The sequence below is a fragment of the Nipponia nippon genome, unplaced genomic scaffold (genome assembly GCF_047370975.1).
Source record: "Nipponia nippon isolate SJK-2023a ecotype South Korea unplaced genomic scaffold, ASM4737097v1 scaffold_1, whole genome shotgun sequence".
Classification (NCBI taxonomy): Eukaryota; Metazoa; Chordata; class Aves; order Pelecaniformes; family Threskiornithidae; genus Nipponia; species Nipponia nippon.
The window spans coordinates 120,210,304-120,234,854 of NW_028262290.1; the positions used below are offsets into that span (position 1 = coordinate 120,210,304).

At 37.6% G+C, this 24,551-nt stretch overlaps 1 protein-coding gene across 5 annotated transcripts in view; it reads right to left on the minus strand.

Moving 5' to 3' along the window:
* The window catches only part of NEK11 (NIMA related kinase 11), a 100,349-nt gene that overhangs the window by 45,305 nt on the left and 30,493 nt on the right, over nt 1-24,551 (minus strand). For 4 of the 5 annotated variants that reach the window (XM_087732463.1, XM_009471617.2, XM_087731630.1 and 1 more), the window contains exons 5-12: nt 20,824-20,888; nt 20,187-20,313; nt 10,889-11,038; nt 10,728-10,806; nt 10,126-10,211; nt 6,117-6,236; nt 3,928-4,021; nt 2,925-3,063 (exon numbers count right to left, since the gene is read on the minus strand). In XM_087732463.1, the coding sequence (XP_087588589.1) occupies nt 2,925-3,063; nt 3,928-4,021; nt 6,117-6,236; nt 10,126-10,211; nt 10,728-10,806; nt 10,889-11,038; nt 20,187-20,313; nt 20,824-20,888 (860 nt within the window). The remainder of the gene's footprint in view (nt 1-2,924; nt 3,064-3,927; nt 4,022-6,116; nt 6,237-10,125; nt 10,212-10,727; nt 10,807-10,888; nt 11,039-20,186; nt 20,314-20,823; nt 20,889-24,551) is intronic. The other variant, XM_087733265.1, reaches the window with a different exon arrangement.

The window sequence follows — 24,551 nt, forward strand, 5'->3', positions numbered from 1 at the left end:
CAGAAGATCATTGCAGACTACATAAAACAAACATGGAGAGAAGCTTAACCTTCTCAGGGAAGTCTACAGCATTTAAGTGGTTTTGACATTGCTGAAACTCATCCACTGTGAAGTCCAAAACCCCAAACTGTCATAATGATTTTTGTTTATCTAACTACACTGCCTTGTTTTTCCCAACTTTCAGTAAATGTAGCTACCACAGCTAAAATTGATCAAAATGCCATAGTTTTTAAATCTACTAACTAAAGCTAAACCTTGAGCTTTGTATTTGATGCCTTCCCCAATGACATACAACTGTGTTTCATAATGCTCTAGATAATTTTCAGTGAAAGCAGAGTGTAAGGTGTTTTATTCTCTATGCCTCTCCAACCCTTTAAGAGCCTGGTCTTTCAATCCTTCAAGCCCTCCTCTTCTGTTCATGCTGCAAATTTTTTTTAAGGACTGCAGGATATGAGCCAAAGATAGTTTGAACTTTCCTCCCTATCTATTAGGATTGGGGTACTATCCCTAGCTGTTCCCCACTGGCTTTTTCCATTCCTGAGAGGATTTTTTAGGTCTGCCCTGAAGTAACTCTGCTGCTGAGCCTCCCTGGCTTTCATGAACAGACTCTATCATCTCCTGCCTTTCTCCTCTTCCTCAACTGTTTTCAGTTAGAGAGCTTGTTAGTATGGTATTTGTAGTCTAACTTCTGCTAACCTAGTATGGTTTAGCAAGATTTATTAACATGTAAGACAACTTTATAAAACTATTTTATAGCCTTGTTTCTAGTCGTCTTGGTTTTTCTGTTGTATAGCCCATTGATCCAGAACCAAATTCTATTGAAAAATCAATAGCTGGAACTGTTTCTACATTTTCAAATACGAAGGTGCCATTAATAACTTAATAATTAGACATGTAGGACATGCATGATTGCACTGAAATGTTTAAAGAAAAGAAGAGTATGAATACTGAATAGAGTAAGTAACAGCTTTGACATCAGCTTCAAGAATAACAAGGTATTCACAAAGTGAAGAAGAGAAACCATGTGATTTCTCTTGCCTATCCATAACTCCTTTTTCTCATGAACCACCACTTCAATGTCAGAGACTCTGGCAAAAGCAATTAAACATGCATTCAGCTTTGTACAATGCATTGACCCAACTTTTACATCACAGATATAAATGCATCTATTTTCCATCATTATAGTTTAACAGCTTAATGACCTCTAAAGGCAGAAACATCAGTTTCTTTCCTTTCAATGCATGTTGTTCTGTTTCTATTTAGGTATCTTTGTATGCTTCCCCCGGTACATCTCCCACCCACGTTTACTGCTGTCTTTTGGTTCTTCATTTGCAAGCTTCCCCACCCTATCCCTAGGATGTATTTCTAGCAGCTGGGTTCTCTCCTACACAGGTCATCCCTCCTTACACTGTGAAATAGCAAGCCAACCATGTAGACATAAATGAGGCTACATTGAAAGAAAAAAGCCATTTGCTATTAAAAAAACCCACCTCCACCACAAATAAACTGATTTTGTTGCCTTCAATTCAATGGTGTATACCTTCACAGACGTACATAAACCAACACTAAAAGGCAGAGCTATTAGAGAAAAGTAGTTTTCATACTTAAAAGTATATTAATGCATCCTTGCAAGATTCTAAACCGATTAAAAATCTTACACCACAATAGTGCTTACACAATGATTCTTAAATATTAAGAGTATGACTCTATTACAGAACATTGTAGAAACAAAACATATAAATGTGCTCTTAAAAATATTTTCCTCATTGTCATGGTTTAACCCCAGTTGGCAACTAAGCACCACACAGCCGCTCGCTCACCCTCCCCCCGCCCCGTGGGATGGGGGAGAGAATCGGGGGAAAAAAAAAGTAAAGCCCGTGGGTTGAGATAAAGACAGTTTAATAGGACAGCAGAGGAAGAGAAAAAATTAATAATAATAATAGAATATACAAAACAAATGATGCACAATGCAATTGCTCACTACCCGCTGACTGATGCCCAGCCTGTCCCCGAGCAGTGATCGCTGTCCCCTGGCCAGCTCCCCCCAGTTTATATACTGGGCATGACATCATATGGTATGGCATAGCCCTTTGGCCAGTTTGGGTCAGCTGCCCTGGCTGTGCCCCCTCCCAGCTTCTTGTGCACCTGACAGAGCATGGGAAGCTGAAAAGTCCTTGAGTTAGTGTAAGTGCCGCTCAGCAACAGCTAAAACATCAGTGTGTTGTCAACATTATTCTCATACTAAATCCAAAACACAGCGCTATGCCAGCTACCAGGAAGAAAATTAACTCTATCCCAGCTGAAACCAGGACACTCATTAAGCACAACATTTCCAGAGTCTGACTTTTTTTTAAAAGCTTGACTAATTTTTCATCTATCTACACAAAAGTACATGTTATATAGTACTTCATGCCCTCCAGACAGTAGCTAAGTATTTAAGGACAGTATAGATAAGCACAGTTTAAAGAGTTTCCATCTGCTTCTCTCATTGTTATAGATAAAGAAAACAGCAGCAAACTGTACCAAAGGTGCAAACGCTATGAATTCTTGTACTCATTTTCACACTGGAGGGATAATTTAGGAAATGCTTTTCTAACACCGGTCATTTCACATGTGCAAAGTTAAAGCTATTTCCTTCTAACTCAGCATCTCAGTTGGAAAAGGTGCATTCACCTCTGTCACTGCTCACAGGTCACTCAAACTCTGGGAACGCAGACCTCCAGCCACATGACTTTGCTGTACATCTGCTGTACATACATCCACCTAGATTATTTTCCTTCTCTTTGTAATTTTTTGACGACTTTACAAATCTGTCCACTTTTTACACTGCAGTTTCCCAACCATAAATTAACTACAAGGGACAAAATCAAATCCTGCTTTGTTTATAGGAAGTTTCATTTCAATATCAAATTTTGAATTCTTACCATGGTCTGTAAGTTCAGACATGCAGAGTTGACTTGATGTCTCATTTCCACTTGGTTCATCATGTCCTATGGACACATAGTCGCATGTAATGACTGGCTGAGAATGAATTAGGGGTTTTGAAGTCTGCTCATCAGATTCCTTAGTTGAACAAAGCAGCATGGAGAAACAGGTACAGTTAGAGCTTTCAGCAGGCTCACAATACAATGGTTGCCCTGATCTACACAACTGCTAGGACTTGTACTAGGCAAACACTAGAAAAAGAATCCTAACTTTTTTGTAAATGATCAGTAGTGACTCAGCCATAAGCAGAGATAGATTTAATGTATTTTTTCCTCCAGACACAATGGGAAATAGAAACTAGACTGCATGCAAAAGAAAAGGTAGAAGACAAAGCACTAACCAAAATCTCATTATTTCTGTGATGCTTTCACTGACTATTTCCAAACTGATACTGTTCTCTCTACGATAAGAGGTAGAGCTAGAATTGAACAGGCCTATCTTCTATTGCAGATAGCTTAAAAGCAAAGGACTGCTTACAGTGGGAGTCATTCCAAGACTTCATTCTTACTAAAAAGCCAGTTGAAATGTTAATATTCTTAACTAATCAAATGAAAAGAACCCACAGCCATGCCAAATTAGTGTGTTTAAAGGATTACAATTCTAAAGTTATCTTGAAAATGAATGTATTTTGAACTCTGATGTCACACAGACTGTCAGTAAGTACATTTCAGAGAGCAGATTTAGATTTAAGGGTGACCTAATAAAAGAAAATTGTGCAATGAATAGAGAGTTTGTTGAACCATATCTGAATAACAGAACACACTTTCCCCCATCACAGATCCACAGGTCCAGCTAAGCAGTCCAGACTTTGATGCACTTCCAAATTATTAGTCTTAGAACAGGACTGTGCTTCTAGTGCTAAAGAAAGTATGTGAAAAACAGAAGAGTGGTGTACATTGAATGTGCATAAATGAGGACTCCGAAGCAGCAGCCTATACTTACGTGTAGGACATTGACATTCAGCTGTTGAAAATTACGGCACCTGAATTCTTGCATTCTTTTGATATTTTCTTGATATTTTTCTTCTGCCAACTGTCTGTAAATACAGAATACTTGTGTTTAGGATGTGATATCAGGGACTGCACAAAGAGATCTTCTAAAAGTAGATGTGGAAAAACAAATTCTGTAATTAGATTCCCATGGTGCCAAACGTTCATGGCATCTACTGAAGGTGAGGTTAGTTTTAGTGAACTCACAAACAGATTTCAGGCCTTATTTCCAAACACTATTATATTTTTCTTTCACGACTTGCATAATATAATTGAGAAATAGTAAACTATTAGTCCCAGTCTTTTTTGTTTCTTCCAAAGATCTCAAATACTTTGGACTTTATTCTACCACGTAGTCCAGGGACCTTTCAGCTGAAGACAGGCACACAACACTTGCATGCTATGAATGCTTCACCTGGGAGGGAGTTGGTAACTGTGTTTTTCTGTACGGGACTAATTAAAGCAGGTGCTACATTAAGCAGCTCTTCCAGTTTCCATTACTATATTCCCTTCCCGTCCATCTCTATGTTTGTACTGCTGAAAGCAGATCTCCAGTCTGAGAAGGTACTGGTTTTGCACTGTTTCAAATACTTTCAGCGAGAGTGAGCTGGCAATAACCCAGAGTTGAATATAGATCCATTGTAAAGATTCATGACTGAGAACAAGATTTGAAGATTAATATATTGCCTTTATACTACAAAATAAATCTATTTAATTTTGTTGCTGCGGAAAAAACCATGAAAATCTAAATAGAAAGCACTAAAGTGCAAGGAAGTAAAGAAAATGAAAGGCAAACTAGAACTATCCTGCAATTAGTATTCTAATCTCTATCAGTTTTAAAAAAGTGAAAGGGACAGATTTCCTATTTATAAATTTCATATAAGTACAAAAATTGGCCTACCATATTATTGAAAACACCATGCAGAAGAAGTGCTAAATTTACACAGTGGTTTCAATTCAAGGAGATTTTTTTTTTAAATGAGAATAAATTTACATACCATCTCCAGTATCAAATTCACTGCTAAGCGTCACACAGACATACATGCTGATAAGACATATTTTCCAAGAGGAGATGAAGGCCTTTAGTTTTTTGTTTGTAGCATTTGGATATGGGCATCACAAGTTGGCACAAGTAATGCTAGGACATGGTTTTACTGAGCATTTTCACTCAACTGCAATTGCTCTTGATTTGCAGGTATACGTAGCTGCAGAGTTTCCAAGGCCATAAATTCAGACTTCATGTCACCTTGCAATATTTTTCTGTACTAGGATGTCATTGCCCTACTGAATTGCTGACTTGCTTTGGCACGATAAGGTTAAGATGCCAATTCTCATGATCAAAAATAATTATTCCCTCTATTATCTTCTATAAATAACTGAGTAAACATTTGTTAATTTGCATTGCACTTTGCAAAATGCTTTTGAAGAAAACATGAAAAATTAATTAAAATGAATGCGGTGCTTTTCCAATTTTCATTCATACCAAATAAAACATTAAATATTTTTAACTGGGAAAAACTCAAGTGTGTCATCAAAACAGTATATTCTTTTTTATTTAAAAAAGGCATCCATGCATACACACATAGCTTTCCAGCTGTTTCTCATATTCCACTCAGAAATGGTACTTATTCTCCTTCAAATCCCCCCTTTTATTATGTCTCACTGACTTAATAAAAAAAACATAAATCATAAAGCCTTTATAACATGTCCATTCCCCTCATTTGATCATTTGATAAAACTATCCTCTGAGCTACTAACTTCTATTGGCAAATCTCTTAGGCCACAATTAACAAAAGCTGGATTGTAACTAAACGTCCAGCTCCTCAGACTGTGCAATCCTTAAAATGACAAGTCATTAAAAAAAATTTTCTTGTTGTAACACATGTGAAAATCTCTTATATATTTATTTAACCAGAAACACAATGCTCAAAGTACCAGTTTTGGGCTAATGTTCTGACGGTTTTTTTCCCCTACATAAATAATTACTGTGATTTAACTCATCCAAAATCCCCATTCACTTTGAGTAGCTGAAGACCCTTTATATTTTTATTTTTACCTTGACAGTTCTAACTCTCCTGTTAGACTGTTGGATGGGGAAAACTGCATGGTTAGGGCACAAGGCTAATGTTATGCTCAACTTACTTCAACTTCTTTGCTTTCTCATCTGCAGCATTTAACTTCCTCAGCCTCATTCGTTCCCGCGGTGTCATTTTCTGTACTTCAGACAGTTCCTGCAGAGTTTGTAAATGAACTTTCCTCTGCCTGAAATTGAATGCATGCAAGCCCATCGTCATGTAAAAATGTAAATATCAGTATTTTGATTTGATATTGAGACATAGTGACATTTCAAATGGAATAATTAGAAAGTCACAGGTACTGTAACAGACTAAATAGACTTTAGTTTGGAAAGCAAATACCTCTTTTAAATTGAGATATTTAAACTCAGATTCATGAATCATTTCAGGCACTTCAGGTGAGAATGGAAAAAGGTAAACTCAGCTCCTTAAAAGAATAACTGATGAAGCACAGTGAAATATTTACCCTGTCAGGCTTCATTATTGAGCATATTCCAAGTAAAAAGGCAGTCTTTAAATGAGAACCACAGAAAAAAGCAATATCGCCCATACATTTTACATTGATTGTTACAAGCTGTCTAGAATGAAAGAGAATATTAATGTGTCTTTAATGACAGATATAATTATCATGTTGTCCTCTTGAATTTCTAGTCCTAATCAATAATAACAATTCACCGGTGAAATGGTCTCTATAGACCACCTCTGAAAGCTGAGCATGAATTATTGACATAGGTATCTCAGCTGTATATATCAATGCAGGACAACGATGTTAGTCCTATATTAGAAATAGGATATTAATCTCAAATTTTTATCTCACATCCTACAGTAATTACAAAAATTAAACCATAGTTTGCAATGCCTTGGCAGTCATATTTCACTTACACCAAATTTTTCTGTTGTTTATATTTATGATATCAAATATTCATTTCAAATTACTATTTTTGCCCTTATGAGAGAAATTTGCTTCTGATCATCTAAGATCCCAGTTTTGTAACCATACAAATTGCAACACTCCTTCTGGACTACCATTTTGAAATCAGGATTTTAATAAATGAGACATTTGCATTATGCTTTTCAAATGTTGACTATAGAGGGAAGTAGTGTAAAGATACGAATATTAGTGTGAAATATGAAAGACTAAGGACAAAGACAAGAAGAGCTCAATTATTCATAAGAATGGAACTAACTCTTCAAGTATGAATAATGTAGACATATTTCTTGTCCCCTGTAAAAAACTCTAATTTAAATTATAAGAACCTCTTGGGAAAAAAAGCCATTTTTCATCCAAGTCGAAACTGAACTTGTACAGCTTTATGCTTACTTAAATATTTAAAATTTATTACTTGCATGGGAATGGAATAAAGTAAGCCATTAGAGGCCTTTACGAGAAGAAACTAGACTCAACTATACATGGCAAAAATAATTCCTGTTGAGAAAAAAAAATCATAAATATAAAGTAGCAATGACTGGGGAGGACACCATAACAAGCAGCTCCTTGTACACTGACTCAGACTGGAGTATTGCTATGTTACAGCAGATGTGGGAAATTCACTATGTTTAAATTATTTCTCCTCCACTTTTCTGCTCTCTACCATTTTTCAGGTATTTTTATTTCATTTTACCTACCTCTTTAGATCCGGGATTGCAGAAATTATTTGGCATTTTGCTTACCAGTAGCAATACAGACAGCTAACATTCTCATAAATACAATGAATATTCCAAACATTCCAAACATATTCCAAACGTTTAGCCAAAAAGAATCAGACTGCAGCACATCTGAAGATAATTTATAGTGAAGATTCTCCTAGGATTTTTTTCTCAAATTGATGCCCTGAATTTGAAAACCTCAACGTAAATTCCCATGCTCAGTCAGAAAGAGTTGCTATCCATTGCTTCACAATTTTTAGGAGCTCTAAAACTCTGCACGGCAGCAGCTGACTTTCTATTTTCTTTTAACAAAAGTATAAGAACATGTTTATAGTTAGAACTTGCTCTTTCTCTTAGAGGCTACGGACTTGCTTTTGAACAGGAATAGTTATAGACTCTGGGATACACATTCATGTGTCCCCATATGCTAGTTCTGTCAATATATGATGTCCATTTGGAAGGTGATGAGACTCAATATATTCAAACTAATGACAATGGATCATGTATGGAACATAATGTATGTTACAAGTAATAGAAAATGGTTTTATCAGTCTCTTCTAGAAGCATGGAGATATTTGAAGTCTGGGTATATATTTTGCAGGTAAAAATACTGCTTCCTCAAAGCATCTACAATCTTTTGGTGCATACAGATAATTTGAAATCTTCTACCCACAAAATAAAGACATGGATTACAAGTTTCTTGAAGATTCTCATACTTTATGTTTCAATAAGCAATTTTAAATACTCAGTATAATTCAGATAGAGTTGGCATAATATTTGGGCAAGATTTCAGTGCCCCAAAACTATTTAAGGCCTATCTCTAAGGAACATCTCTGCAGTTAACTATATTTAATTTGAAGAGGCAGGAATCTACTCAAAGTTAACTGAATCAACTTGAATACAGCAGCCATAGACAAAAGATACATCTACTATTTCCCGGCTATTGCATATCTACCTGCCTGACACTTGTATTTCCAGTATACTAGCAAAGGGTTATTTCTAGCAGAAGCAATCATGCAGAATAGTAAGGCCAAAAACTTGACAGCAGTCTCAGCCGGCTCCATTTGCTGTTATTTATTAGATAGTTGTTACTAGACAATACAGGTATCATTTATTGTTGCATTTTACATCTATGCTTGCAAAGTTCAACAACCTATTTATACTAAAGGTACCTATTTATACCAAAACAGAGAACTTACTTTGGTCAATGAAAGAGAGCTAGAACAGAAGTGACAGGGTGAAAACCCAAACCACAATTTCTAGAGATGAGAGCTTTACAGATACAGTCCCAGTAGTTAAACTGGGTAAAAAAGAGGTAGAGAAGATTTTTCTGTGTTGAATTCCACTGTCTTTCCTCTGTTTTCTTCCTACCGCTAATACTAAACAGCACTTTCTTTGGAAAAGCTGAGGCTGGTCACCTCTCCCGAAGGGATGCTTGCAAGCAGCAGAATTGGCAGCATCTGCAAAGTGACCACAGCTGCAAAACTGTGGGTCCTCTCCGAGAGCAGAGGTCACAAAAAAAAGGGGGGTGAAAGGCCCATTGCCTCAAAGGGACTGCTAATTCTGGATTGGAGCATGGGCTGCTTTATTGCTGCAACCTAATAATTCAAAAGAAATTTCAGATAGCTGTTAAAGTCCTGACAGTTATTTAGAGGAAACAAGAAACCGGGATGTCCATTGCATCTGCACAAGATCACAAACTCCTGATTTTGAGCATGCTAGCTCCTAACAGAGCAAAACCACGTACAGCTGCCATCGAAACTGCTGAGCTAATTTACAAAGGCAAAATGAAATTGCCCATGCTGACATTTGCTTTAATCATTGCAGCATTGTAATTTAATGCAATTAATTAATTTAATATATATTCAGTGCCTAAAAGAGAGATCATGTGCGAAGGCACTACTGATGTAAGAGCCAAGAAACATCGTTAGCCTCAATTTCTCACTATAGTTACAAGACAAATATAATAGCATTCTACGGATGTGTTAGCTGAATATTAGTTTAAGTGTATACACTTTTAGTCTGATGTCATTTAGGAAACATAGCTTTCACATTCAATAATTAGTAGGTACACAAACAGCAGCACTATAAATGATCATGACATAAAATGATGATCTAAACCTTCCAAATCTAAAGACAAAGGTCATAATTTACATACCAATTGGTAGTAAATTAACATATGCATATACTACACATGCATGCACAATTTACACAGTTATATAATAAAAATATTTGATCAGCAAATCCTTTTTTTCCCCTAAATCTTAATTATGCATCTCACTAATGTTGTTTCTCTTCTATATTTCTGGGGAACGGGTCCCTCTAAATATAAAGCACTAAGAGATTAACACAAGTGTTTACAACATGATATTATTTGGCAACACTGTAATTTCATATACTGCTGCCCATAAAACATTTAAAATACTTACACAGCATCAAAAATGGGAGCAGCTTCTTTCTGCCAGTTAAGTGCCTTGTCTTTCACAGTCATGTTTGTGAACTTGTACTGTATATTCTGCAAGGAAATAAAATAGAAGTGATATCAACACTTGAGGCTAAAGCGATCCAGACTTTTCAGCTATGACCCAATACAGTCCTAATGTAAAAACTGACTAAGCAGTCTCCTTCTCCACCTTCTTAGAAAGCCAAATAATATATACACTGAAGCAGGGACCAAAAGAGCAAGATGCACTGTTTTTCATTAAAACTATGACTAACCAGAACAGTTTAGAGATTTTATGTACCCCAGCCCGAATGATCTGGACTTGTTACACATAAATGCCTGTTCTCCTTATTGCTCATAACACTTAAAAGGGGATACACTCAGCATGTAAAGTGACAAGGGCATCATTTTTCACTGCCTCCCTACCTCAGTCATATTTGTAATTTAGCTCTGAAAGTCCCCTGGATTAATGTTCCCATAAACTGGTATCTAATTATTTTTTTCAACACATTTTCTCTGCCTCCATTCTGCTTTTGCAAAATACATACTCAAACAGTAAGTGTACAGCTATCGTTTCTTCTTATATACCTTTAGTTGTTCATCTATATAAGGGATTTTTAGGATCTCTGCTGCTGCTGGTCTCAATGAAGGATTCTTATTTAACATGCTGAAACATTAAAAACCAAAAGTCATAATTAAACAATTTTCCAAATTAACTTAAAAACCTGCTAAACAAGAAAATAACATACCTGCACAGCACAGCGTTCAGTTTGCTTGGATATCTATCAGGAAGAGAAGGTGTATCACCTTCCACAATTTTTAACACAACAGACAAAAAATTGTGTCCAGTAAATGCATGGTTCATACAGCACATCTCATATAAAATGCATCCCAGAGACCTTGAAGAATAAAATAATAGGAACAGTAGAAACAATATTTTTGAAAGTAGCATGCATAGTGACATTACAGTATGTAAAATCACAACTGTATGCCCTTTTCTCCTGGGAACAGGATATTTCATTATCATGTTATCCTTTTCATGTGAAATATTTTTATTCAGATCACAAATTAGTAACTTTATAAACGGGAGAAATTATCATTCTATTTCCATAACTGCAGACACGAACTTAAATTCTTCATATAAATACACATATTCTCATATATATATATGTGTGTGTGTTTGTGTGCATGTGTAAAAATAAAGTAAAACCCTATTATATGAATTACCTTAAGTGGTTACTCATTAAATTAAGAATGAAGTTTTTTAATTAGTGACTGACTGAGAAAATAGTTTAGTAGTGTTTGGAGACAGATTTGTTTAAATTGGTTTTGCAAATTAATTTCTGACAACAAACTGAGGCTACAATTCAAGTTGAAATTAAATAATGCCAGTTTCAAATAACAGAAGTGTCTTCTGGTGTGATTTCACTCATTTGACCACAGACTCAAAATATATCATGAAATCGGCTTGTACTCAAAGAAATATAGGGTAAAAAGGAGGACCCTGGGAACTACTGACCTATCAGCCTCACCTCTGTGCCTGGGAAGATCATGGAACAGATCCTCCTAGAAGCTATGCTAAGGCACATGGAGGACAGGGAGGTGATATGAGACAGCCAGCACGGCTTCACCAAGGGCAAGTCCTGCCTGACCAACCTAGTGGCCTTCTATGATGGAGTGACTACATCAGTGGACGAGGGAAGAGCTATGGATGTCATCTATCTGGACCTCTGTAAAGCCTTTGACATGGTCCCCCACAACATCCTTCTGTCTAAATTGGAAGGATATGGGTGTGATGGGTGGACTGTTCAGTGGATAAGGAATTGGCTGGATGGCCACATGCAGAGGGTAGTGGTCAATGGCTCGATGTCCAGATGGAGAACAGTGATGAGTGGTGTCCGTTCTGGGGCCAGTGCTGTTCAAAATCTTCATTAATGACATAGACAGCGGGATCATGTGCACCCTCAGCAAGTTTGCAGATGACACCAAGCTGAGTGGTGCAGTTGACATGCCTGAGGGATGGCATGCCATCCAGAGGGACCTGGACAAGCTGGAGAAATGGGCCTGTGTGAACCTCATGAGGTTCAACAAGGACAAGTGCAAGGTCCTGCACCTGGGTAGAGGCAATCCCCGGTATTGATACAGGCTGGGGGATGAAGGGATTGAGACCAGCCCTGCCGAGAAGGACTTGGGGGTACTGGTAGACGAAAAGCTGGACATGAGCCGGCAATGTGCTCTCGCAGCCCAGAAGGCCAACCATATCCTGGGCTGCATCAAAAGAAGCGTGGCCAGCAGGTCAAGGGAGGTGATTCTGCCCCTCTACTCTGCTCTGGTGAGACCCCAGTTGGAGTACTGCATCCAGCTCTGGGGTCCTCAGCACAGGAAGGACATGGACCTGTTGGAGCCGATCCAGAGGAGGGCCACAAAAATGGGGATGGAGCACCTCTGCTATGAAGAAAGGCTGAGAGAGTTGGGGTTGTTCAGCCTGGAGAAGAGAAGGCTGCGGGGAGACCTTATTGCGGCCTTTCAATACTTAAAGGGGGCTTGTAAGAAAGATGGGGACAGACTTTTTAGCAGGGCCAATAGCAATAGGACAAGGGCAAATGGTTTTAAACTAAAAGAGGGTAGATTCAGACTAGATGTAAGGAATAAATTTTTTACACTGAGGGTGGTGAAACACTGGAACAGGTTGCCAGAGAGGTGGTAGATGCCCCATCCTTGGAAACATTCAAGGGGAGGTTGGACGGGGCTCTGAGCAGCCTGATCTAGTTGAAGATGTCCCTGCCAATTGCAGGGGGGATGGACTAGATGACCTTTAAAGGTCCCTTCCATCCCAAAGCATTGTATGATTCTATGATATCAAATTTTAGCTGAGAGCATCATATTGCAACACGTAAAACTAAATTTCCTCGAAATTTTATTTCGAGAAGAAAAGAAGAAATCTGAACGTGTAGGTCTGGAGACCTAGCTAAGAACCAGTGTCAGTTTTAAATCATTAAAAACCAGGAGGAATGATTACAAACAATTTTAAATGGGCCTTGGGTTTACCATCACCTTATTTACCAGGCTCTTATTCACCAGTCCCAATGGAGATCACAAAGATCACCAAGTTGAACATTTTAACATAAACAATCTCATAATAATTTATATAATGACTATTCACAACACTTTGCACTTCAACTAAGTTCTGTCTGACAAATGTTTTCTCAAAAATAGAGGAGTTGAGCTTTCCAGGCTTCGAAGGATGCTAAGCGTTATCTCCAGTTTGCAGTCAGGAAAATTGAGGAACTGATAACTTACTTGATCAAGGTCATAGAAAACACTGGTGAGAGCCAGCTACAGGACCAGACTCATCTAAGTAACCAACTCAAATATCAGAGCAACTTTACCCTTAATGTAGTATTTGATTGTGGTATTTATAATTTACAGCAGAATGAAAATAAAGCATAGCGATAATAAGCGGAAGTACGTATAGGCAAACGGCTTTGATGAAAAGGGTATAAGCATTATCTTTGAAAGCAAATAATGAATAAAGTTTCAATTATTCATTTTGGTTAAAGAAGATCAATCAATTCAGTCTGTCTGGCAATAAAAGAACAAGAGCAAATAATTTTAAAGCTGAAATGCAGGCTCTACGAACAACGCCAATAAGGAAGAGGAGAGAGAACAGGGGGGCTCACTCACTGGTACTTTTCAAAGCAGTATGTGAAAACAATTAGCAGAACATTTTTGCTAACAACTGCGTAAAGACCAACGACCAAGCTACGTAAATAATTGCCCAGTTTTTTAAAGATTTAACTGTCAACCAGCTTTCAGACTTCCAAAATCAGTAAACAGTAATACACAGATGATGATCTATATTTATGATGTATGTTCAAACTCTGAAACAAGACAATTACTACATGAGAAAATATTTAAAAACAAAAAGAACAACAAAAACCCCTGCACACATGGCATCTGAAAGCATCAAACAAAAATGGAAACCAGCCAGAGGGAAGAAAAAAGGAAAGAAAATCCCAACCCGACAGACTGTACTATAACTGCTTTTTACAGAATCCATCTGTTTTGGAGACTGCTTGATTCTGGCAGCTAGAAATTGCTTAATGAGCCATTAGGAGCACAGGATTTGCCACATCAGGGAAGCCCATTTATTCATCTAGTTTAGTACTCTGACTACACCTGAGGCTTTGGAGGAAGATGAAAAGAATGCCCAGGGCATTCTGCTACAGCCAGGGCCGTGAACAGGCTACCCAGGGAAAACCCCATCTGTCCCATGAAAGAAAAAAATTAAGGAAAAAAATAAAAGAAAAAGAGGGGAAAAGAATAACATTTTTACTGCAGGATACAATTCTTCTTGAAATGGAATAAGTGTCTCCTAAACTGAGAAATGCTGCCCTAGGTCCCAGAGCAAGGCTATTTCTTCCCAGGACAGCTGCTGAGCTGCAATTGCCGAGGGAGTTACCGCCAAGCTTTTGCCTCAAGACCTCATTTCTCACTTGTGTGTCTACAGTCCTGGTCTAAGCATCCTTGCAAGGAGCATATTCAGCAAGAGCAAATTGCTTCCTGATTCCCATAAGCAATCTGCACATGACTCAAACATATAATTTAATTACTTTTATAATCTTAGCTTGTATAACTGCCAGCGTTTTAAAATTCTAAAATGGTCATTAAGCTATCCAGCCAGAGCTGGACAGGCTTCAGTGTGTCCTCTATGATGTCAACTAACAGACCTCTAACTGCCCCTTCTCAGGAGAAACCGCCCTGAGGCTTTTGGTGATACTTGTTTACATAAGCCTTGCTGTCTTTTTAACATCTTCAGATCTTTTGTGTATTATAGTCCTTCAAAGGCTATAAGATCCAAGTTAGCTTTTAAATTAAACTCTAAAAGCCAAATAATCTAAATGCATACCCCCTTTGTGGTTTATATCTCTCAGTCTGATTGTACCAGAAGGTCTTAAGAATTTGCTGACTCCAGAATCTATGAGGAATACGTACATGCACACGTGTACCATCACAACTCTCTCAGCCACTGCTTTTCAGATTTTCACTGCTTTTACTGCTATTTTTGGTGACTATTCTACATAAAATTTGGCAGTTAAAAAAAAATCCATTTTTGGATTGTTAATATTAAAGAAAAAGACAAATTGGGGCAAAAGCACAGACAAGCAAGCACAATTAAAATGAAAGTCCTAGGATCGGTGGTATAGGAAGCCCAATTTACCCAAACCGTACAGACAAACCATCTGTCAAAATCTGACAGTACTTGATGGAATTTAAATGGATTTAAATGTGACTGTGACATTGCTTTGTCTCTGGAAGACAAAAAGGAAGTTATTTATACCTCTCTTGTAAAGAATTTGCTAAGTCTCTAAGTGAAAAAAAAAGCATTTGTTTTTCAACTAAATTATTTCTGTTATCATTTCTGCCTTTGAGATAATTTGTAATATATGCTATGCGCAAATCCTTTGAAAAGTTCCTGGATGGAGTTTGCCTTATATGCATATAGTTTTGAAAAGAAGAGAGAAATGTTATTGCCAATAACTGTTTGCATACACTTTATCTCACCCACTAAGAAACAAAATATGGTATAGTTACAATAGCTACTGCATGGACAGCCACTCAATATTTACACTCGAGGACCTATACTGATCCTTGGCAGACTCCCAGCCAGTACAGATTTCAGAGTCTCATCTGAGAAACTCCAAGCTCCCACAGTTAGAAAACCTACAAAAAAATGCAGGTGCAATACAAGTTAACTACTAGGGGCAGGCAAATCTTGGTAATGTTAGGAGCTGAACAGGGAGATCGTTTCCGCTGGGATGGGCAAGAGTGATGCTCAGTTCCCAGTATGAAAAAGTCAGGACCTAAACTCATTGGGAGCCCTTATGCCAAGGGAATCCCAGTTTTCTGGAACAAAAGAGAGCTCTGGAGAAGCTACAGCAGCACTCTTTAGCTTTAGGACCATTTGCAGGAGTTATCATTGACCTATTTGGTAAGTCTGGACTTTCTAGCTTGCATGAAGATAATGGAAAGTACAAAGGTATACCTGTCATTCAGAAAACCTCAGATAAAAAGTTAGCGCTCCCCTAATGAAATAGTGAGTAGTCACAACTGCCCTGAATGCACTAAGTACCTGCTTTTAGTTTACTCTTCCCTGGAAAGAAATGTTTTCATTTTGTTCAAATAGTTCTGGGAGTTAAAGGATGCCAATGCTTCTCAGCCTAATGTCACGAAGCTCAAGTCCATTTGGGCTGGAGTAATGATTTTTAGTCACTGCATGAACTGAAATAAAAGCTGATTAAAACTGTTACTTTGTTGGTAGACTTTCATGTAATCCCCCTGGATCTCTGATTGCTTTCTTAATAATACTGCTGATGGGTCTCCATCTGCATTTGTTGGTGCTGGGAGACCTGTTCTGCCATGATTCTTCAACAGTCTTAGTTGGATGACATCGACGTAATCTGGGTAGATTCTGACCCACTATTTCCTACCAACAATATTTTTTAAAAAACCCTCCCAAATAACAAAATAAGAATGATACATGCCTTGTAAAACAAAAGAACTAGTAAGCTAAATCAGCCTAAGGCCAAAGGATCTAATATATACACTTAGCACACGTGGTTTAACACAAGGGATGTGTCATACCTGCTGTGTCCCTTATAAGTACAGAGATGCTCAGGCATTTTCCAGTGAAAGACTGTTTTATTGGAACATGAACTTAGGTTAAACAAGAGGTTTGGAGGCTTTGTCAGCTACAGAGGTTTGATGAAACTTTTGCCTGGAAGGGTTTGAAACCCAGCTGCTCCTCCTGGACATCAAAAGTTCAGACCAAGGTCTCTGCTCTGTCTGATTCAGACCAGAAATGCTAACTTTGGTCCCTCATACCACCAAGGACCATCTTAGCCACCAGGCTACTGGCTATTTCACACAGCTCCCTCTATGTTCTGTTTTCTTTAAATTATAAATACTCACTGTCCCAGAGAAACAGATTGCAACCATGTCCTACTACATGACTTCACCTTTCCTGACCCTAAGAAACGCCTTAAAATGACACATACATGCAGTGCCATAGCGCTGGTGGCATGGGAACGCCAGCCAACCCCCAACACCAGTGCTGGTCCCACCATGCGGTGCATGAGGCCAGGAAGGGTCACCAGGACCCTGGCACCACAGTGCCTCTGGGTCATGCTGTGCTCATGTAAAAGTGAGTCTCAACTGCCAAACGTATGCACACACATCCCTTGCTAATCCTCCACCCGTCCTGGCCTCTTGAACCAGTCACGGTCTCAGCTCGGCTGCCGGCGCTGCACCGACTCTTCTCCATCTGCCGGCTCCTTAGGGGGAAGCACCGACAGGCAGAGGGGTTGGTGAACTCCTGAACCGAGACCAGCTCCCCAGGGAAGCTCCTCGCCTGGAAAGGAGGAAACCCCAGACCGTGTCGTCTGCAAAGGCTTTCACTCACTGCCTGGCCAGTCCAGGCTCAGGGATGGCAAGGAAAACATGATGGCAATTTTCATTTGCCTCCTGTGAAGTAAGATTTGGCATAAAGCATGGAATAGCAAAGAACTCCAGCCCTGAAATTTTAACTGAGGACAAACATAAATGCTGCAGCTTCTCTGAGCCTAATTGCAGAATTTCTGCTGTACAGAAAAACTGTAAAATATGAGGCTTTTTCCCATCTATTGGCCTTGGGTTATAAAGAACAATACTTCTTGCACCAGCCGCTGTACTGTGAATATTCAAGGCAGTTTTGAAGAGCCAGTTGCACAAGATTTCAGGGAACCTGAAAAGCACAATGTCTCTTTAGAGCACATCATTAATGCAGCGTAAATTAAGGTCTTTCCAGTGAACAATGATTAACTGGACTGAACACTGAAAGGACCATAACAGCTTAGCAAGATAGCAATAACTGCCTTTTGTAGAAGATATTGTACATTTTCTTACATTTAATATGGGAACACTTGTAATTCTGAATTTTTGTGTGCAATATTTTGAGTCTTGCTAGAGATCAGAAGGACAAGTCTGAAGAGAGAATGTCACTTTGGGTACGCATAAAGGACTTGGGCAACTTCTTGACAAGCGATTGAATTTCCTGCAAAGCGGCACAAGGATTTAATCTCACCTGGGGCCTCCAGGGTGGGTTCCCCTGGGTGCTCAGGCATCTCTTGTGTTTCAGCCCCCATTAAATGGGGCAAATTAAAAGAAAAAAAAAGTCAAACAGAATCATTATTAAAATATTAAATGAAGAGATGAAATGACCAATGTATCAATCAAATGTATGAGTTGTGGTAGTTGACAAGCCCTGATCAAAATAGTTTCTTGGCTCAGAAAGAGAAGTTCTTTGTAGGCTGGGGGTCTAGTGAGTGCGGGCACACCTCCTCCTTAGTGCCCCTACAGTGAGGGCCAGGAAGCTCCTACTGAAGGCAGTTCCACCCTCGGATGAGTGCTCTGGGTACTGCTTTGGCAAGATTACAAAATGCATAAGGTATAGCGGAAAGGTAATAGCTAGTGCCTTGTTGCGGGGTGGGGGGACATTTCTGCTATTTTTTAAATTTTGAAAGGGTGATCAACACATCATCTACAAATATACTGAACAAAATTCTGCTTTCATTTACTCTGTACAACTTCAATAACTTGTATGTATTGACACATGTAATAATGAATAGAACTTAAATATATATTTTATATTCCATTTCAACTGCAATAAAAGAAATTATTCTTTACAGTAATAGAGCACAAAAGGCAGGTTTTCTTGTCTGTTTACTTGTTTTGACATCTTTTGAAATCTCCTCTCAATATATTTTTATTGACTACAAGTATTAACTGATATTTGTTTTGATACAGATGAACAAGAGAGAATTGACTTCAAATCCATCTCAGTTCAGCTACACAGACCATGAGATGAGATTCCTGACACATCCGTTGACTGGATTGAACATGCTAACTGTGAAAAATGGTTGCTATGAATTGAAAGTACAGATGATTGTTCTCAACTTTTAGAATTATACCTTGCAGTCACAAATACATTTTGAAAAGGCAGTATTGAGCAGAAGCTAGAGTAAATTACCAAGTAAGCAAACTGCATTCCAGTGGTCAAATGTTTTATGAAGGAAATTTCCTGATTTGAAATACTCATAAAAAAAGGAACTTTCAGATTAGCGTACCTACAGAAACAAATACCTCTTAACGGAAGAAACAAAGAACATTTTATGAAAAAATACTATGACAGAATTTAAAAAGCACAATAGTTTTAACCATCATGCTAAAACATGAGATGTTTTAGGACACACATATAAACAAGGCAAATATTTTCCCTGTTCCAAGAATCATTCTTCATCTTAGCTTCCAAGAATACCTGAACATCTAAACCTTTCCTAAAGTCTTTCAACAGATCTCAGGTTTTCAACTTGATTCTTTAATCATCAGCTCAGAAGTCTTGATCTCAAGAATTTGTGCCAAGTGTAGAACTCACACTTTTCTTTCTACCTTTGAGCCTGTTATAAAACAGAGTGTCTTTTTGTTTCTATCCTAACACTCCAGTTATTCTCATTTTCAGCTCCCCTTCCAAGTACCTTCTTCTTTTTCGCATTTGCCCATGTTTTTCAGTTCAGTTCCTAAGAAGGTCCTTCTGCTTTCCTCTCAGCCAGGAATCACTCTTTCCTCGTCAACTTGGAAGTTTCACAGAAAGTTGCTTCTTTCCATTAATCTTTCTCAATATGAGAAAGACAAAGATTTCCCCGTTCCTAGCAAAACTTGAACTTTGTCTACAATCATCCTGTGTCATGGCAGAGACTGGACCTGAATCTTACTCTACTTTGAAGCCCCAGATAACCCAAAATAATAGTAAACTACGTGTTTCTTAACACAAAGAGCAAACCTTCCAAGTGCAACATATGACACAAATGTCCTGGAATAATTTTAGTGGAGAAGTGTGAGCACCCTACTGAGGGAGCCAATTTTTTAAAAAAAGTAGTTCCTAAATAAAGACAAATGCTGACCTAAAAAATAAATGCCTAGTCCAAATGAAATAGCATGCTGACTGCTCACCAAATGTCAGATTTTGTGTTATATCCCTGGTGCTTCAGTGCCTCTGGACTCATGTAGTATGGTGTTCCAGTAAACGTAGTTGCCAGATCACAGGAACCCATCAAAAGACGAGAAACTCCAAAGTCCCCTAAAAGTAACAGCAGAAACAATAATCTATTCATATAAATTCCATAAATCTGTATCTATTCATACAAACTCTTTGGGTTTATTGTTAGACATGATACAATGACTGTACATCCAAAAAAACCTGCCAGAATTTTAAAATATGGGAAAAAACAGTTTTCTGTAATTCTTCAAAATAAAAACACTAGAAAATCACAGAACTATAGAATGATGTGGGTTTGAAGAGGCCTCACAAGGTCATCTGATTCAAACCCGTGGCTCAAAGCAAGGCCAACTTCAAAGTTACATGAAGCTGCTCAGGTTCAGGTCCAGTCAAGCTTAGAGCACCCTCAAGGCTGGAGATTTCATTGCTTCGCCAGGCTGCTATTCCTGTGTCTGACTGTCAAATAAATGTTTGACCACAAATCAAAATGCTATATCAGACATGACCTTATTTAAATCTCCTTATTGACAAAATGTCTGCTGGACTGTTCTATCATACTAAAATACATCTTTAAAAAGATGGAAATCTCACCAATTTTAAGAAGATTATTTTTCAAAAATATATTCTTGGCTTTCAAATCTCTGTGAAGTATTCGCCTGAAATATAAAAGGAAATTCAACCTCATCCATCTTGAAACATTCACAGTCACATATCAAGTACCTCAAGTATTTATCTTCATTTCTCGTTAGGAAGGCCAGCCCACCACTGCTACAGTCTAACCCTGTAAGTGACAATGCACAGATGATGGCATTAAGGAGCTTCATATAAACACAGAGGTGCATTCACAGACACCCATGTGCAGGATGAGAGCGTAAGCATCCAGGATAACAAAAATGCACTCAGGGATCCCAGCTTGAGAATACAGATACAGGCTTAACATCAGCTGCAGAGGAAGGGAGAAAGGCAAGTCTTCCTATCCGGCTCTTCTTAAAAGCATTACATCTTATTTTCTGCCAGAAGAATAAGATTTCTCACAATAGAATAAGGGATGAGAAAAACAGCAATAAGAGATTTTCAAAGCTCAGGAAACTCTCCTTCAGAGAAAATGTATTACTTGACAGACAAATATGTACATGGATGAGGCTAGTAGTTCAAATTTTTACAGTAAGGGCGTGGAAGATAAAAGAACTTTACAAAGACATAGATCAAAAGGAAAAGAAAAGAACAACTAGCTTTTACAGACTTATATTTCCATCAAAGACTGAAGCAACATCATAAGCTACACACCATGTGGGGACAAACAGCATCTTCTCAATTTCTTGAAATCTTAATGTGTGACAGTAATTCTCCATCCCCTTAGGAAAATAAAATATCTCTACAGTATACAAAACATGTTCTCAATTAATTCTTGTTAATAACTCTTCCAAAAGGGTTCCCTACAACCTCAACTAAACTAGAATGCATCCACTTTTAAATTCCTTGTAGTTAGGTAACACATAGCATTAGTTATCAGCTCTGCTCAGGAGGAGGCTAGAATAGCATTTGGTACATACTGGCTATAGAAACTGTATTTGCTAATACAAATACAGTAGCTGTTCATCCATTTAGAACAGATAAAGAAAGGAATAGAGGTTCTAAGATTCTTGAGATGTGGGCAGGAAAGACAAATATAGTAATGGATTTTAATGGTTCTCGAGCAATCCTCAAGTATTATCTCAAATTTTATTGATTTATTAAAGTCTTATGCATTAAGATACTGAAATTATTTCCAAAATAGTTCCCATATTATGACTAGAAAATACATACTCTACAGCACAATTTAAATAAGCAATTTAGTCCACAGCTCATTTGAAAATAATTTTTGCAAGAAGAGAAAAAAATTATTAAATTCAATATACTCAGTTGACAAATGGGAAAAAATGTGAATAATAACTACTAGAAGATGTTTTAGTATGTCCATAGACCGAGCATGAAAAGGAAACATTTCTATTTTTATAGGGCATAAAGAAAAGAGTTCTTTATGCTTCTTATGGGAATTCTTCCAGTTTTTGTCCTGAAAGTAATGCTTGTAGAGAGAAGTTTGCACATTGGGAAAATTGAAAGTTTTATTCAGTATGCCTCCACTGATGTTTATAAATAATTTGTTCTCTATTTGGCAACTTTCTTGAGCAATACATGTACACTCATCATACATTACATCAGTAAGGAAATTAAGCGAAGGTGATATTCATTATTATTTCATAAGCCTATATATACACATAGTTTTATATAAATTTTGCTCTGTTAATTTAGATTCATAGTCTTTCTTTACCATTCATTACACAGAGTCTTTGCAAGAACTTGACTTCACTGAGTTAGATTTTTCTTGTATATTGTTGTTGAGTGTTGGTGGGTTTTAACCTTTTTTTTTTAATTACTTTGTAGAAATATAACCATGGACTCTTTGAACCTAAAAGTTTCCTGGATATCTGTGATTTGAACAGCAGATATCTTGATGAATAAAAACTACCCAGAAAGTTTTCAGTAGCATATTATTTGAAAAGGTGATAAAGAGAAGATGTTTGGGTCACATTAGTTTGAATTAGAGTGGAATGCTAATATAAACTTGGAACATATTGATGAAAATGTTATGCAAATTATTTGCATTATCAAGAATTATAAGATGCTTTTATATATTAATATGACTAAGAAATACTTGGGGTGATTTTTTGGAATTTCCCATGATGATGTGTCTCGATGCAAGCCACCTTATTCTGCCAGGATATGTCAGAAGAAAAACAAGTTACAAGCTGAAACCGTAACTGAAACAACTACTTTAATTCTAGAAAGAAATAAATATTGAGCCTGCACTGTACATCTAGTTTAAGAAAGAGTGTGACTTTTTGTTGTAGCAAGAGACAGACCTATAAAGGTAACATGAATTAACTGGACTCCAGCAAAACTTAATCTAACTTGACAGTCAGCAAAGTGGTTATTGATATTTTGGGTAGAAATTAACACCTAAGGACAGTTTCAAATTTGGGCAATAAATATACCCATACCTATGTTCTATAGAGTACCCACTTGCTGTCATAAAATAGCAGCACGAAGCACCGAGCAGTGGGCAGCCTCCTCGAATAAAGCTTCCTCTGCAACAAACCAGTAAGTGAGGATGATTGAAGCTCGAGTAGTTTACTGCTGCGAAATATTCAGCAATTAATTTCTCCTTCCTCTATCTGAAGAACTATTTAGAGAAGTAAGAGGTTCTGGGTAAGTCTGAATCCTGCACTAGGGGAGACAACATGAAATCCAGTTAAAGAACTTGGGCAAAGCCTGCTATCCTGTAGATTGAAAGCAACGGATTTGTTTGCATGAGCGAAAACCTTAGAAAAATCTCTGTGTTGGCATATTGTTCATAAAGATTAGCAAAGTGATGGATAACGTAATGGTTAGCTTTATTCAAATTGAGGTTAAATGAATCAATGGCCTCATTGCCTGATCGCTGTGGGATCAATTTTGTGCACTGATGTGCAATGGGCTACAAGTATGCCCAGAGAGACTAGATTTCATGCTAACTGTTTCCATCTAGATAAGACCACTGAACTATGTTGCCCCTCCTTTACTCCTCTCTCTGGTTATATCAATGACAGATGAGGACTGAATCTATTTAATTCTAGATAAATTAGCTTTCAACCTTAAGATTTAAAAATCCTTCCAGTTATGCAAAATAGGCAGTAGATAGCATAATGACCACGAGATATTCATGCCTCCTTTGGGATTTATGAAGCATGAGTAAACGACAGGAATGTCTAATCTGTATAATCTTCATTATCATAGGAAAAGAAAAACAATCTGAGGCAGCAAAAAAGTCCTGTTTTAAAACAAGTTTCCAGCATTAGAGTTTTCAAAAAGTGCAGAAGTTCAACAAAAGTTGTGACAACCAAGTGAATAGTCTATGTCTAAACCCAGAAATAATAGTTTTTGCTGCTCTGGAATAAAAACTCCCATCCACAGCAGCTGGATTTTTTAAGGAATGGCATGAGGAAGTCCAACCCACAGGTAATGAACACTTCAAGCTTCTAATTCTAGGGAAAAGTTTTCTTTCCATTAGAACATAGTTCAAACATATATTACAGCTTTTTTTCCATATCAGTAGAGAAGAAATCATGTATGACTCCTCTATACATAAACAGAGGGTTGTTATTATATTTCAGTTATTCAAATTAATTTCTGTAAGTAGTTTTAAATTCTTTTAAGCTTAACCTTTTCCATTTAAGCTATTGTTTGGCTCTGCCCTAATAAGATAAAGATTAAATTTTCTAATGTTCATACAGTCAAAT